The sequence below is a fragment of the Prionailurus viverrinus genome, chromosome E1 (assembly GCF_022837055.1).
Source record: "Prionailurus viverrinus isolate Anna chromosome E1, UM_Priviv_1.0, whole genome shotgun sequence".
NCBI classification, from domain to species: Eukaryota; Metazoa; Chordata; class Mammalia; order Carnivora; family Felidae; genus Prionailurus; species Prionailurus viverrinus.
The window spans coordinates 23542988-23559709 of NC_062574.1; the positions used below are offsets into that span (position 1 = coordinate 23542988).

General features: G+C 36.9%; 1 protein-coding gene across 13 annotated transcripts in view; it reads left to right on the plus strand.

The window, feature by feature from the left end:
* The window catches only part of SYNRG (synergin gamma), an 86851-nt gene that overhangs the window by 30027 nt on the left and 40102 nt on the right, over positions 1-16722 (plus strand). For 10 of the 13 annotated variants that reach the window (XR_007146999.1, XR_007146998.1, XM_047833604.1 and 7 more), the window contains 6 exons: positions 4096-4398; positions 5308-5541; positions 6454-6531; positions 9218-9414; positions 10015-10263; positions 12384-12517. Coding sequence is in view for 11 of the 13 variants with exons in the window: in XM_047833604.1 (XP_047689560.1) it covers positions 4096-4398; positions 5308-5541; positions 6454-6531; positions 9218-9414; positions 10015-10263; positions 12384-12517 (1195 nt within the window). In the remaining 2 variants the exon portion in view is untranslated. The remainder of the gene's footprint in view (positions 1-4095; positions 4399-5307; positions 5542-6453; positions 6532-9217; positions 9415-10014; positions 10264-12383; positions 12518-16722) is intronic. The other 3 variants (XM_047833607.1, XM_047833608.1, XM_047833614.1) reach the window with 2 other exon arrangements.

Below are 16722 nucleotides of genomic sequence, written 5' to 3' on the forward strand. Positions count from 1 at the left end.
AAAGTAGTTAAAAATGTGAAAAAGCTTTACATATAGAAAACCCTAAAGACTACCAAAAGAATGTTAGAACAGGTAAACGAATTCAGTGAAGTTATAGGGTACAAAGTCAACATGCAAAAATCTGTTGCGCTTATATATACTAAGAGCAAACTATCAGAGAAATTAAGAGAACAGTTTCATTTACCCTTGAATCAAATAGAATTAAATAGTAATAAAAATAGTAATAAATTTAACCAATGAGGTGAAAGACCTGTATGCTAAAAACTTTAAGACATTGATGAAAGAAATTAAGGAAGACACATACAAAAAAAGGAAAGATGTTTTTGTGCTCATGAATTGGAAGAATTAATTTTGTTAAAAATGTCTCCCAAAGCATTCAACAGATTCAGCGCAATTCCTATCAAATTCCAGTGGCATTTTTCACAAAAATAGAACCATCCTAAAATGTGTATAGAACCACGAAAGACCTTGAATAGCCAAAACAGTCTTAAGAAAGAAAGCTCAAAGCGTGATGTACCCTGATTTCAAACTATATCAAAGAGCTGTGGTAATCAAAACAGTATGATATTGGCATAAAAATGGAAACATAGATCAGTGGAACAGAGTAGAGAGCCCAGAATTAAATCCAACTGTACATGTTCAATTAATTTATGACAAAGGAAGCAAGAACACACAATAGGGAAAGTACGGTCTGTTCAATAAACAGTGTTGAGAAAACTGAACAGCCCATGCAAAAGAATGAAACTAGAGCACTGTTTCACACCATACACAGAAATTAACTCAACATATATTAAAGACTTGAATGTAAGATCTGAAACCATAGAACTCTCCAATGAAAATATAGGCAATAAGGTCCTTGATGTTGGTTTTGGCCATATTTTTTTGGACCTGATTCCAAAATCAAAGGCAACAAAAGCAAAAATAAACAAGTGACTTGGGGCACCTGGCTGTCTCAGTCAATGGAGCATATGACTCTTGATCTCAGGATTGTGAGTTTGAGCCCCACATTGGGTGTAGAGATTACTTTAAAAAATCTTTTTTTTTTATTTTTTTTAATGTTTATTTATTTTTGAGACAGAGAGAGATGGAGCATGAATGGGGGAGGGTCAGAGAGAGAGGGAGACACAGAATCTGAAACAGGCTCCAGGCTCTGAGCTGTCAGCACAGAGCCCGACGTGGGGCTCGAACTCACGGACCGTGAGATCATGACCTGAACCGAAGTCAGACGCTTAACCGACTGAGCCACCCAGGCTCCCCAGCTTTAAAAAATCTTTTAAAAAAATGGGACTGTATCAAATTAAAAAGCTTCTGCACAGCAAAGGAAACCATCAACAAAATAAAAAGGCAACCAGCTGAGTGGGAGAAAATAATTTGCAAATCATAGATCCATAAGGGCTGATATCCAAAATATAAAAGAACTATAACTCAATAGCAAAAAAAATCTAATGGAAAAAAATGGACAGAGGATCTGAATAAACAATTTGCCAAAGAAGACATACAGATGTTCAACAGGCACATGAAAAGATGTTCAACATCACTAATCATTAGGGAAATGCAAATCACATTGCAAACCACAATGAGATACCACTTTATACCTGTTAGAATGGCTGGTATCAAATAGACAAGAAACAACAAGTGTTGGCAAGGATGTGGAGAAAAGGGAACCCTCATGCATTGTTGGTGGGAATATAAGTTGGTGCAGCCACTGTGGAAAACAGCATGGAGGTTCCTCAAAAACTTAAAAATAGAACTACCATATGATCCAGCAATTCCACAAGTGGATATTTATCCAAAGAAAATGAAAACACTGACAAAAAAATATACTCACCCCTATGCTTATTGCATCATCATTTAGCCAAGGTATGGGGCCAAGGTGTGGGGGCAACCTATGTGTACCTTGATGAATGAATGGGTAAAGAAGATGTGGTATATGTATACAACGGAATACTACTCAGCCATAAAAAAGAATGGAATCTTGCCATTTGCAACAATGTAGATAGATCTTGAGGGTATTAGACTTAGTAAATAAGTCAGACAGAGAAAGAAATCCCATATGATTTCACTTGTATGTGGAATCTGAAAAAAAAAATAAAACAGAAAAATATAATAGAATGGTAGTTGCCAGGGTGGAGTGGGGACGTGGGTGAAATGGGTGAAGATAGTCAAGAGGTTCAAACTTCCAATTATAAAATAAGTCATGGGTAAATAAGATGTGGTATGTATATACAATGGAATATTACTTGGCAATCAAAAAGAATGAAATTTTGCCATTTGCAACTACGTGGATGGAACTGGAGGGTATTATGCTAAGTGAAATTAGAGAAAGACAAATATTATATGACTTCACTCATATGAGAACTTTAAGAGACAAAACACATGAACATAAGGGAAGGGAAACAAAAATAATATAAAAACAAGGAGGGGGATAAAACATAAAAGACTCAAATATAGAGAACAAACGGTTACAGGAGGGGGTGTGGGAGGGGGGGATGGGCTAAATGGGTAAGGAGCACTAAGGAATCTACTACTGAAATTGTTGCATTATATGCTAACTAATTAGGATGTAAATTTAAAAAATAATTAAAAATTAAAAAAAAAATAAGTCATGGAGTTGTAAGGTACAGCATGGGAACTGTAGTCAATAATATTGTAATGCATATTTGAAAGTTGGCTTAAAGTTCTCATGAAGGGAAAATTTTTTTGTAACTTTGGTGAAATGGTAATGAGACTGTGGTGATCATCTCACAGTGTGTACTAATATCGAATCACTGTGTTGTGCAGCTGAAACTATAATGTTATGTGTTAGCTGTACCTCAACAGTAATAAAAAGGGCAGATTGAGAGGTACTTAGTCCAGTTTGAATCTGGATGTGGATGATGGAAGGACAGAGATGGAGATAGGGATGATGTTGCCTTTATCTGCCTATGTGTAACTCTAGTTTTTATGTATTAGTTTTTAAATGTTTATTTATTTGTCTTAAGAAAGAGGTAGAGAGAGAATCCCAAACAGGCTCCGCACTGTCACTGCAGAGGCTGACGGAGGTGGGGAGGGGAGGGGGAGGGGGAGGGGGAGAGGGGATCTCATGGCTGGATCTCATGAACCTCGAGATCGTGACCTGAGCCGAAATCAAGAGTTGGACGCCTAACTGACTGAGCCACCCCAGGCACCCCTCTATGTGACTCTAGTTTTTTAAAGTTGCTTTATTTAAATTTTGTGGATTTTTAAAAAAGAATATGAAGAAGCAAAAATGATATTGTTAAATGATGCCCCTGTAGAGAAGGTTTATTACATAAGTAAATCTCACATTTAACAGTAAAAAGCCCCAATGATGTTGATAGACATTAGAGCCAAAGATCTTTTAAACATAGTCCTCAGTCAGGGTTTACTTTCTTAAAAGGACTGTTGAGTTGTTTGATTTAGCCCTTTATGGCATCCTGATTTTGATGCTTTTTATAATATCACCTTGGTAATGTGTGTAATATTCTTTAGTAATTTTCATTCCTCATGTGGTAACTTCACTGATGTGAACTACATATGCAAAGTGTATGGATTAGTCATGATACATCAAAAATGACAAGTATGTATCATGCATTGTTTCTGACTGGCATAATTAATCATCAGAGTATATATTTGTCCAAAACATATTCAGCAACATATAGGTAGATTTTCTAATATATGGAACATATTGGTTGAGAGGATATTATGCAACAGATCACTTGGGTGTCAAAAGTAATCACCACTTAAAAAAGTAATCACTACTTTCATGTAAATTATTAGTGGTCTCAGAGGAAAAAAGTGGTATTAACCTAATAAAAGAAGGAAAGAAGTTTTGAGTTTTACATTTTTCTGTTTTTGAACAAAATGCAAAATAGCTATAAAACTGCTTTTTGAAAAGAAATGAATTACGTGTAAATAGCCATCAAAGTGTTTTTCATTCACTTAATAATTCCATTTGGCTGTCATTACATGTTATTTCTTGTTCACTTCTGTTATTCATGTTTTAGTATATTCTTTTGGGATTGTACTGCATCTTAATTTCTTTTTCCTTGTTGATTTTCATTTCCGTGTGTTTCATTGCCATTTTCCGTTTTGCAGATTATCCCACACCATCTCATTCTACTAAAACTGTCTCCCCATCACCTGCCTTTCTTGATGAAGAAGAATTCAGTGACTTTATGCAGGGGCCCGTTGAAGTTCCCACATGTGGTCCTTCTTCCACTTCCCAGCCTTTTCAGTCTTTCCATCCCACCACCCCATTTGGCCAGTTGCATACACAGAAGGCTGGAGCACAGCCTCTCCCTCCAGGTCAGATTCCAGTGTCTTTTGCCTTACATGGTGTCCCTGGGCAAATTCCTTCTTTCTCTACTGCTGCAGCCTCATACAATGTACAGAAAGCAGGTAACTCCTAGAATGTTAATGAAAGTATTCTTAAAATAATCTAGGATAATTTACTTCTCTTATATAAGTAGAGTAATACATTGATGTTGGTAAGGAAATGTGTACCGGAATATATGAGTACTCTTGAAATTCACCAAAATAAGAATATCGATTTTTTAATTCTGGGAGCTTCACGTTCTGGAAAAATGATTTAAAACTTTGGCTCCTAAATTAGGAGCTATTTAAATCACTTTCAGACTTTAAAAGCAAACTGATTTCTACATGAGATTTCTCTTGTTTGGGAAAATCACCAATATTTTGTTCAGAGTAACGAGCCAAGAAGAGTTGCTTTAGAAAATGCTCTCTGGTTCGGTGGTAGAGCACTTGGGGGTCAGACGCCTGGTTCTCCATTTATTTTCAGTGTGTCCTTGGACAAATTTTGAAACTGAACCTCAGGTGTATCACTTGTGAACTAAAGGGGATGGGAGGCACTAATACACTGCTTCTTGAGACATTGTGCTGAGAAAGATCGTAGCAGATATGGACTTAGTCCAAACTTCCTCAGTTGGCAGATGTAGAAACAGACCCAGAGGTGATGTTACTGGCCAGAGGCCTCCCCAGCCGTGAGGGGAAGTGTCTCTCTCTGGTATAAGTCACCAGATTTCTAAGGTAGTACTCCTTCCACTATACCATTCGACCTGCTGGCTTACAGAATTCCTGAGAACCAAAGTAGGTAATGATGTTTTAAGTTCTCTAAACTCTCTAAAGCCTTTCAGGTCCTATACAAGTGTGTAGTGATGGGATTATTTCAAAAATCTACATTATGTGTGGCAGGGTCTACCCTTTAGAACCTGGGGGTGGAAATGGATGATTGAAAAAAATCAGAAATTTGCAATTATATACAAATAACCCTTCATGCTGTTTGTTTAGGCCCTTCCTTGGAGGAGAAGCTCCTAGTATCTTGTGATATAAGTTCATCTGGGCAGGAACAAATTAAATTAAATACCTCTGACGTTGGTCACAAAGCCCTAGGCCCAGGTTCCAGTAAGAACCATCCCAGTTTAACGGCCAAAAACGGGGGTGCTATAGATGGACGTGTAAGTGGTACCACCATTGCAGAGGCAGAAAAGACTTCAGACCAAAACCTATCCATTGAAGAGAGTGGTGAGCTCATGAAATATTCAGCCAAAGTTTATTTAACCAAATATCGCTCAAATGCTAACACCTTAAGCATTAATCTTAAAATGAATGCTGCTTGATTTTTGCTAATCAGTATTGTGCTTAAAATATTTTTAATGCATTCCTTTCTCCAATTAACCCCTACGATTTTGCTCTGAATTCTTTCCGCAGTTATTCCTTTTAAAAATGTTTGATAACCAGTTTTTTTAATTAGAATTATTCCTGATTTAAAATTTCTTTTCCTTTTATTTTATAAAAGCTTTTTCCTTTCTAACACTTTCTATTCTTCCATAAGGGTTGAAAGTTAAAATTTAACTGGAAAAGTCACCAATGAGAATATGATTTTGCTTCTGTGAAATAAATCATACACACTGCTGCCTAAAAGGTCCAAATTTTTATAAACTTAGCTTGCAGAGATGAATTAGAATTTGGGCAGCCTAGGAGGCAAACTTTTGGAGGATATTTTACTGAACAGAATAAAAAATCCTATACATCCAAGGCAGCAGTGTCATATTCAGGTGGAAAAAAGTCAGACTGTACAAAGAAATATTATTAAAAGCTGCAGGTAAAGCTTGAGCAATTACATTTTTTTACATAGGTAATTTTTAAACCACCAGCTGTCATGTTTTCTTCTTTAATTTGTAATACACATGAAATGGTGCAAGCCTTGTATGATTCAGAATATTGATTTGGTACATCTTAGGGTTTTTTTTTTTGTTTACTCTTTAGGACATAGTTAACGTACAAGAGAAATTTAGAAACCAAATATTTTCATTGTATTGGTGACTTTTTTTTAGTATCTCCAGCCAGCGCTCTTATAAAAAACAGTGACTCTGCGATTTCCCCATCTTCTGCATGGACTGTTATGTACATTAAATAATGTTTCTTATCTTCTAGGTGTGGGAGTATTTCCCTCACAGGATCCTGTTCAGCCCAGAATGCCGCCTTGGATTTACAATGAGAGTTTGGTTCCAGGTAAAAAAGCTACTTTGTCTAGGATTCCCATCTGGATATTTTGCTTCAGATGTTGAAAACGTAGTTGTGAATATTTACTGTTGTGATTACAAAATATGCAGAAGAAATTTTTACTTTTTTCTTGTTTATTCTTTTCTGAAAGAGTACAGAAAATTGAAAAGGATCCAGTATTTAAAACAGCCTTATAGGTGAAATGGCTATATAAATGTAGGAGAAATGTTTTGCTCTAATGTTTTATTGACCATCATAGACTTTTATTTCTAAAAGCTTTCCCTAGATTTACCATGCTTTAAAAGATATGGTTATTGGGGTGCCTGGATGGCTCAGTTGGTTGAATGTCCAACTCTTGATATTGGCTCAGGTCATGATCCCTAGGGTCATGGGATCACGCCCTGTGTCAGGCTCCACACTGAGCGTGGAACCTGCTTGAGATTCTCTCTCTCCCCCTCTCTCTTGCTCACGCATGCACATGCTCTCTTTCATGCATGCGTTCTCTAAAATTAAAAAAAAAAAGTTATTATAAATAAAAGATATTATTTATTTCATAGATTATTAATAACTTACCAATAATAGTATTAATACATTTAATGTAATTTTATGAACTCTTGGTGATTATATATTTTAAAAATCTATTCTTATGACTTATCATGTAGTATATGAAGTGAAAGACTAAGTGGCATCTTTTTCAGTCAACATTGGGAGGTGATGTTTACTTTTTTCTTTATAGAGATTATTACTGTTGAGCCAATAAAATCACGAAGGTGCATATTTTGTGATAGTATTCAGTTGATACCAGAAAATAGTCTAAGCCATGGCTGATGTGAATACAGTAATGACTATTACAGCAGCATATGTTAATCAGTTTTAATATATTGTGTCTTGTTCATTTTGCTCTATTTTGCCAACCCCTTGAAATCTAAAGGTAACTTTCATCAGATCTTTGGTTTTCTAGATTGATCATTAGACTAAAGTTCTATGCTTGATTAAATAAAAGTCATGCAAGGGTCCCTGAAATTCTGTTTGGAAAAAAACCAGTAATATCTACTTTACATCATTATCACATACTCAGTTGAAAGGCTAATTTCCCCAAATCCTGTGAGACTTCAGCTGTACATAAAAATAATAGGTTTTCTTCCAAGTGCCCATTAGATGATTTGCATCATCTTCTTCTCTGTCTTCAAGCCAAACAAACAAAAAGCCAGATCTGGTAAATTTTGGAGTTCTGTCCATTTTCTGCCAGCTTATACTCATTTTGTACCCTCCTTGTGAACATACATGCACACATAGTTTCCTAGCCAAAATATGTGTTCTTATGGCCAGCCTACTAACCTATAATCCATATTTAAATATTAGATGTAGAGGCACCTGGGTGGCTCAGTCGGTTGAGCATCTGACTTCAGCTCAGGTCATGATCTCACGATTCATGGGTTCGAGCCCTGCGTGGGGTTCTGTGCTGACAGCTGAGAGCCTGGAGCCTACTTTGGGTTCTGTGTCTCCCTCTCTCTCTGCCCCTTTCCCGCTCACATGCTGATGGTTTCTATCTCTCAAAAATAAACAAACATTAAAAAATTTAAATTTGAATTTCAGGTAAATAGTAAATTATTAATTAGTACAGAAGTGTGTCCCATGCAGTATTGGCATCCTAAATTTTATATGACAACCTCGTCTCTAATAGCCTTTCCCAACTTGTCCTTTGGAAACCCCATTTTATTGTGGAAAAACTCCCAACAGTCCCTTCCTTTTTTCAAACATGTATTCTGCTTTCTCACCTTTACTGAAACTGCCTTTCTCTGAAGGCTCTATTCCCATAGCACCTTACCCAGTGATGTTTTCTCTCACAGACTCTGACTGAGGCAGGAGATAGGTGGTATTGGTATAATTCTTGCCTCCCCACCACTGTTTTCAAACTATTCCCACCATCATTATTCTACAACTTGTCTTTTAAAGCATCTAGGGGTGCCTAGGTGGCTCAGTCGTCTGACTCTTGATTTCAGCTCAGGTCACAATCTCGCGGTTTGTGAGTCTGACCCTTGTGTTGAGCTCTGCAGTGGCAGCGCAGTGCCTGCTTGGGATTCTTTCTCCCTCTCCCTCTCTCTCTTCCCCTCACCTGCTTGAGCTATTTTTCTTCTCTCTCTCTCTCAGAATAAATAAATAAACATTAAAAATAAAGTCCAAAGCATCTGTTTATACCACCTCCATTTTAGTGTTGTTACTTTCTCTGACCTTTGGCCCCAAATCTTCATTTTACCACGCTCCATCCTGTCTTCTAAGCTCCAGACCCTAATTATATTGGATATTTCCAATTGAATGATCTTTATAGCAGTTCAAACCCTGACACATTTTCAGTTCTATTAAAGCAGTTTGACCTAAGATTATTCTTTTTAAAAAAATTTTTTTTAATATTTGTTTATTTTTGAGAGAGACAGAGCGTGAGCAGGGAAGGGACAGAGAAAGACAGAGACACAGAATCCAAAGCAGGCTCTAGGCTGTGAGATGTCAGCACAGAGCCCAACTTGGGGCTTGAACCCACAAGCTATGAGATTATGACCTGACTCGAAGTAGGACACTTAACAAACTGAGCCACCCAGGCACCCCAAGATTATTCTTATATAAGCAACAATGACAACAGAAAATAGCAATCACTTATAGTATGTTTACATTTGTAATCTGGTCTTTCCTTTGATAGATGCCTATAAAAAAATTTTAGAAATCACAGTGACTCCAACTGGAATAGATACTGCTAAACTTTATCCCATTCTGATGTCATCTGGACTGCCCAGGGAAACTCTTGGACAGATATGGGCCTTGGCTAATCGAACTACACCTGGCAAACTTACTAAGGAAGAACTTTATACTGTTCTCGCCATGATAGCGGTAACACAGGTAAGAGACTGTTTCTTAAGTTAGATCAAATAACTTTTCAATATAAATCCTTTTGACTACAACCATGTAGAACTCCTTGTATATTAAAGTTTAGATTATTTTTAGGATACAGTACTTCAAAAATGTACAGTTTGCATCATGCACATACTAGTAAAATGTTCCTTTGTTTAAAGACTATTAAATATATTAACATTCTCTGACCTAACTGTATCCTTTATGAACTTGAAAGTTAGTAATAGATGAAATGACTCTTTATGTTTTTGAAGTCCTTGTTTAAAATTCCTTAAAGTGTTCTTGATCTGCTAGCAATTTTTGTCATAATACAGAATCACTTTAAATGATTTGATTATAATGAATTAACCAAACATGTCAGAGAGTGCATTGCCACAATTGTTATATGTCATCCATTTCTTTGCCTGATACTAGGTCTACGTTAACCTTGTAAGTTCTTTTCTTATATCAAATTCATGAGTTTTGGGAGTCAAAGTGGAAACATACCTGGATTACAGATTTTACACTTAGGTCTCTCTTTGCTGGATTTAGACTGTATGTGGTTTGCAGTCCCCTAAAATGTTTCCATTTTCCTTCTGCTCTGTATAGAGAGGTGTTCCTGCCATGAGTCCTGATGCTTTAAACCAATTTCCAGCTGCTCCTGTTCCAACTTTAAGTGGATTTCCTATGACTTTGCCTACTGCGGTGAGTCAGCCAACTGGGATGTCTTCAGGCCCTGCCGGCTCCATACCCCTCAACCTTGGACAGCCGGTCATGGGCATTAACCTTGTTGGACCAGTTGGGGGAGCTGCAGCCCAGGCTTCCAGTGGCTTCATGCCAACTTACCCTGCGAATCAGGTAAATGCAGAAGCTGTATGTATTCCAAAGAATCCCTGAAAGTGAATCTGGGCAGCTTTTTTCCAAGGATGCAGAGAAGATTGCTGTATTATGATGGACATTGGAGGTGAAAATTAGGCAGTATTAAAATAATACAAAATTAATTTTTTATTATTTAAAAAAAAAGAAATTTCTTAAGCCTTAAGAGATTTGAATTTTGGCTAGAAGTTTATAGTTCCTTATAGTATATACGTTTTAAACATCAAGCTTAATAAGGTTAACTAAATTCCTAGACTGTGTCTTTTGGGGAAGCTACTAAACCTGAAATTTAAATGCTTCCATTTATTTTTCACTTCTCAGATTAGCAAAAAATTCAGAAAACATAATGTTTAGTGAAAATGTGGGGGAAAATAGTTTGTTGGTACAGCCTTTTTGGAAGGCAGGTTTGGTAATAGCTACCTAAATTCTAAATGTCTGTATCTTCTGACCTAGCAGTCACACTATTAAGGATCTATCCTACAGAAATAGTAACTTAAATTAGCAAAAATATGCAAAGATATTTGTTATAGCATTGTTTGTTAGAGTAAACAGTTATAAATAGCTTAATGTCCATCAGAAGAAGGAAGGTTAGGGGCTCCTGGGTGGCTCAGTCGGTTAAGCATCCAACTTCGGCTGAGGTCTTGATCTTGTGGTTTGTGAGTTCAAGACCCTCATCAGGCTCTATGCTAACAGCTCAGAGCCTAGAGCCTGCTTCAGATTTTGTGTCTCCCTCTCTCTCTGCCCCTCCCCTGCTTACACTGTAATTCTCTCTCTCCCTTTCCCTCTCTCTCTCTCTCAAAAATTAAATAATAAACATTTTAAAAATTAAAAAAAAAAAAAAAGAAGGAAAGTTATGGGGCACCTGGGTGGCTCAGTTGGTTAAGCATCCAGCTCTTGATTTTGGCTCAGGTCATGATCTCATGGTTCATGGGTTTGAGCTGAGAGTGTAGAGTCTGGGATTCTCTCTCTGCCCCTCTACCACTCATGCTCTCTCTCTCACACTCTCAAAATAAATAAATAAACATTAACAAAAAGGAAGGTTAGATAAAATTTGCTTTATTAATACAGTGGTAAACATTTGATTATTAAAATGAACTACTACATGTGCAACGTGGAAAAGTCCACTTTATAGATATTATTATATCTTTTTAAAGAGCGGAACAGTGTAGTATAAACTCATTTTTTAATAAAACAAATGAACTATCATGTGATTAGGAGTCAGTGTTCACTGTTGACTTTATACATACACATGATGGATTATAACAAGCTTGCATCACGCATGTAATTTACATCATGTATAAAATGTTTTTTTAAAGATGGCAGTAATCTATTAAATGTAATTTGTCTATTTAAAAATTGTATAGATTAGTTCTTTAAACAGTCTTTTACAATTTGTGCAAGAGAGTATCTAAAAATTCAAGACAGATTCTTATCCTAGATACTTGAATTGGTATTATATCTAAAGTGCGTTCTTTTTTTTAATTTTTTTAATGTTTATTTATTTTTGAGAGAGAGAGCATGAGCAGGGAAGGGGCAAAAAGAGAAGGAGACACAGAATCTGAAGCAGGCTCCAGACTCCTAGCTATCAGCACAGAGCCCGACGCAGAGCTCGAACCCTCGAACTGAGAGATCATGACCTGAGCTGAAGTTGGATGCTTAACCGATTAAGCCACCCAGGTGCCCCTAAAGTGCATTCTTCTAAACTTAGGCAGTCACACCTACCTAATATAGGTACCTAAATGGGGAGATTTAAAAGGTAATTTTTTTTTTTTTTTTTTTTTTTTTTTTTTTTTAAATTTTTTTTCAACGTTTATTTTATTTTTGGGACAGAGAGAGACAGAGCATGAACGGGGGAGGGGCAGAGAGAGAGGGAGACACAGAATCCGAAACAGGCTCCAGGCTCTGAGCCATCAGCCCAGAGCCTGACGTGGGGCTCGAACTCACGGACCGTGAGATCGTGACCTGGCTGAAGTCGGATGCTTAACCGACTGCGCCACCCAGGCGCCCCTTAAAAGGTAATTTTTGAGGTTGACAGTTATGAATTTGTTAGTTACTATTTTATCAATTCAGTCTTTCTATTTAAATGTCCTCTACAAACCTAGGTGGTAAAACCAGAAGAAGACGACTTCCAGGATTTTCAAGATGCTTCTAAGTCAGGATCCCTTGATGATTCATTCAGTGATTTCCAAGAGTTGCCTGCTTCTTCAAAAACAAGTAATTCCCAGCATGGAAGCAGGTAGAAAAGAGCTGAATATAGTTAACATTGTATTTAATAATTGAGAAAGAGGCATCAATAGTAAGAAGCCTAAGTAAGAAAAATTAAGACTTCTTACTCTCATGCTTTTCTTGATTATTCCCTCGTTATTCATACTTGTACCTTTGAAACTTTTCTCCCCTTAGTCCACCTAACAATTGAGCACCACCATTTCCTCCCAGTTTACAGCTGCTTGCTAATATATATATATATATTTTTTTAATTTAATTTAATTTTTTTTTTTTTTTTTTTTTTTTTTTTGCCTGTCCTAAACCTGATTATAGCAGAGTGCACCTTTGCATGATGACTTCATGTACTTGTAGCAAATGCAAGCCTTTGGCTATTGAAAAACTTTTTAGGCAGGGGAACATAATTTGATATTTTTGTAATATAATGTACTGCTGATTCTCCACAGAAATCCTAATTCAGAAATCTAAATATGTCGCCAATACCTTTCCACCATTTTTTTAAAGTTTTTAGATAGTACTTCTTCCACAGAGTAGAATATACCAGGCTTTGAGCAAGCAATATGAATTTCTTCAGTTATTTTTGGAACTTGTTTTTGTCAGGATACATGCATCATTTTTCTTATGTTCCTTGTTTGTGCAGTATCATTCATCTTTTCCATTTTAACGAAATGAGTATCTTTTGACGCTTCCTGCATGTACACTGTAACAAGAACCAAGGGATAGGTATTATAGGGAATGACACATAGAAATATTTGAGTGGTGGGACTATAAAGTACTGGGATTTCCAAGCCCACTACACCAGCACACACATGTTGACCTGATAGACACGTAATATTTTTCAGATCTTTTCCTTTGAATAAAATGTGTAAGTTCTGCTATCTATAACATATCTGAATGACCCAAGGCATCTCACATTACCTGCATAAAATTAGATTCATTATTTTGCTACTCAAAGCTAAATAAAAATTTGTTAAATTAGCATTCCCTCCCTTGGTGAATCATGTCACCATGTCCAGTCACCAAATCAGAAACATGCTATTTATTTTTGGCTCCTCACTCTCTCCTTTAACCACCATCGACTCTGTACTCTCTGCTTGCCGTGGAAAAAGGCTGTGTCTGATCTTGCTCCTGCCTAGTCTCTTGACTGTTGCCCTTTCCCTACAGCTCATGTCCCAACCATGCCAGAGCAACTCCAGACTAATGCTCTTTCAGGCTTCTGACCCTTTACCTTCTTCAATCTGAAATTCTCTCTATAGTTAATTCTAGTTCTATTTCAAAAATCAGTTTAACATAGGAAGTTTTTACTAACCCACCACTTCAGTCCCCACCTCAAAGATGAGGGCCACTTACTGCCCTGGTTCATTTTGGACGTCTGTGCCCTGATTATAATTACTGGTTTATCTGACTGTCTGTCTCACTTGGCTGTCATCCCTGAAGATAGTCTTTCACGGCTACATATGTAGTACTTAGCCATGATATATAATTAATAAAGGTTTGTTGGGTGAGTGTGATGTAGCATGAAGGTTATAAACCAGATTGACCAAATTAGTGGTTTACTCCTCTGGAAAAAAACACTCAGTAGATGGAATTGAAATTTGGGCATAGAAAGTTGTAAGATGGTGGCCAGACCTGAGATATATGGAATATTAGCAATTTTGTGTGGCATTATCTCCACATAATAGTTTACTTTCATACACAGTCATACTTTGTAGACTTGTTTTTCAGTTCTGACTTGATTACTTCCATGCTTACATGAAAACATTTTGCTCATGTCTAAGAATCCACATTCACTGTTTATTTACTCATTCAAAAACATTTACTTACCATCTGCTGTATGCCAGACATTGGGGTAGGCACTAGAAATACAGAAGCAGAAAGCACAGTTCCTGCTGTAAAGAAGCTTAGTTTTATCTCAGTATTTATATTATCTGATGAAATTCTCTTAGAATTGGTCCCTCAGTGTGTGTGTGTGTGTGTGTGTGTGTGTGTGTGTGTGTGTGTGTACATGTATAATGAATTCCCTAGTTTATGATCTGTAATGCATATTATGAGTTTATTTTAAGGGATATTTATTAAATCATGGTATAAATAGCTGAGCTTAAGTGAGACTGCTTTGGGCAGCATTTTAAAGCAAAAAATGGGCATTATTTTTCAAAGAAGATGAAAAGGCAAGTATGGTGTTAGAAGTAGGCTGGAGTAGAGAGTATTGTTAGTCTGTGAAAAAAATCTCATTAGTTAAGGGCAGCACCAATGTGGGATGTCTTAGGATTTGTGACGTAATCTGTCAAGCATTTTAGAAATAAGAAGTGGCATGATGAAAGTGATCTTGGTACTGTGTGGGATAAATTCAGCTGCCATAGTAATCCTGTTGTGAGATGATGAGGTGTACTCTGGGTTTAGAGTTAGGCACTGAAAAGTGTGCGTGTGAGAAATTGGTCAGGCTCAGGGTTGAACTGGATGTCAAAGGAGAAAGAGCACTTGAGCCAGCATGAAAGGGGATCTGGAAGTCAGCAATGTCTTTCATTTATCCATCCAGAAAATACTTACTGTGTGCTGGGCACTGGGGAGCTTAGAACAATAAACATCACAGATATGGGGCACTGATAATAAAACAGTTCACAAAGAATTAAGGTGTAGTAGGGGTTTGAGTTGGTTAGTTTCATTTTACTTTTTAAATGGCTGTATTTAGTGTGGTGTCTGTCCAGTCGGATGGGAGCCCCCAAATGCCAGGCAATGATCTGGTGGAAGCTGGTGATGTGGGGAGGTGAAAGGATTCACCCAAAGATAGTTTACTGAATACACTGCAAGGGAGGGGCAGGCAAGACTGCAAAGGAGAGACCATCTGCCAGGAGGCAGTGGGTAGGGGCCGTTTTTAAAGGGGGAAGAGGAGTAGTTATGACTGGTGAAGAATGGAATTTGCCCTTTTTGGTAACTGTGCCTGCCTGGTTGTAAGTAGCCCATTGGTCCCTTAGGGCCTATAGATAATTTGAGGTGGTCACCCCATGGGCATGTCTATTCAGCCAGGTGGTCGCTGTGGGTCCTTTTGCCTTGATCAAATTTCCATCGCTCACGCCTGTTTTCTAAAATGCCTCTACATTTAGCAGGGTAAGCAACTAAGTAAAAGCATCTACTACAGCCACACGGAGTGGTTGTAAAACAAATGGATTCACTAGAGAAAAAGCAAATACTTTTTTTTTTTTTGGCCAAATTCTCTTAAGGTTCTTAAATTTTAAAACAGTATGCCTCCTCACTGAGTACCTTTCATTAGTATTAAAGAGTAGAAGTAACAGTTCTCATGTTTGGAATAGATAACTACTTTATATAACTGGCATAAACACTGTCATGGTGATTATGGTTTTTTGGGTTTTTTTAAATAATTTCAGGGAACTAGAATGAATTACTCATTTGTAATATGCATAAAATTACAGTCTGAGTCTGCTTTTTTTTGAGTGGAATTTTATTTTGTTGACTTCCGTCAGTATTTCATTACCTTGGAGTTCCTCTATTTTTTTGCCAATTCTGAAAAGAATTTTAAACAATAATAATCAATTAAATGTCACATTTAGTAGAAGATTTTACCAATGGGCTTTATAAGACCACAACTAAAGTTGGCTATTCATGAAAAACAAATTGATTGTTCAACTTTGTGATGTTTTTTCTCAAATATTAATTACTTTTATTTATATGTAACATGCTGTTCAATGAGTTGTAGTTTAATTACTTATGAAACTTAAAAATCCACCTATGATGTATAGGCAATGACCTGTTTGTCAAGATCAAATATGTAGCAGCTATTTGGTAGTGATGTGAAATTCTAATATTTGATACACTGAGTCCTAAAGCACTGTGGACCTCCATTAGCATGCCTGTGCAAGAGCTGGGTTTTTTACCTTGCTTGTAGGCTCCTGATAAGACGATTTAAATGACTGTGGAAAGATTTTTGCTTCAGGGCAAAGAACTCAATAGAAATCCATTTCTATAACTTGTGTGTGTGGTATTGAATGACACAAACTAGTGGGGGAAGGTAGTCATTCATATGTAAAGTTGTTCTTCCAGGGAGCTGCCTGGGTGTGATAAGAAGGAAAAAAAAGGCAATGCTTTTATAGTATGTGTTTAAGCCATCCAAGAATTACCCACACAGATACTACTCATTACACTATTTTTCCATCCAGCGAGAAATATGTCCACAGGCAAAAGTATCTTTATCTAATTTTGAAG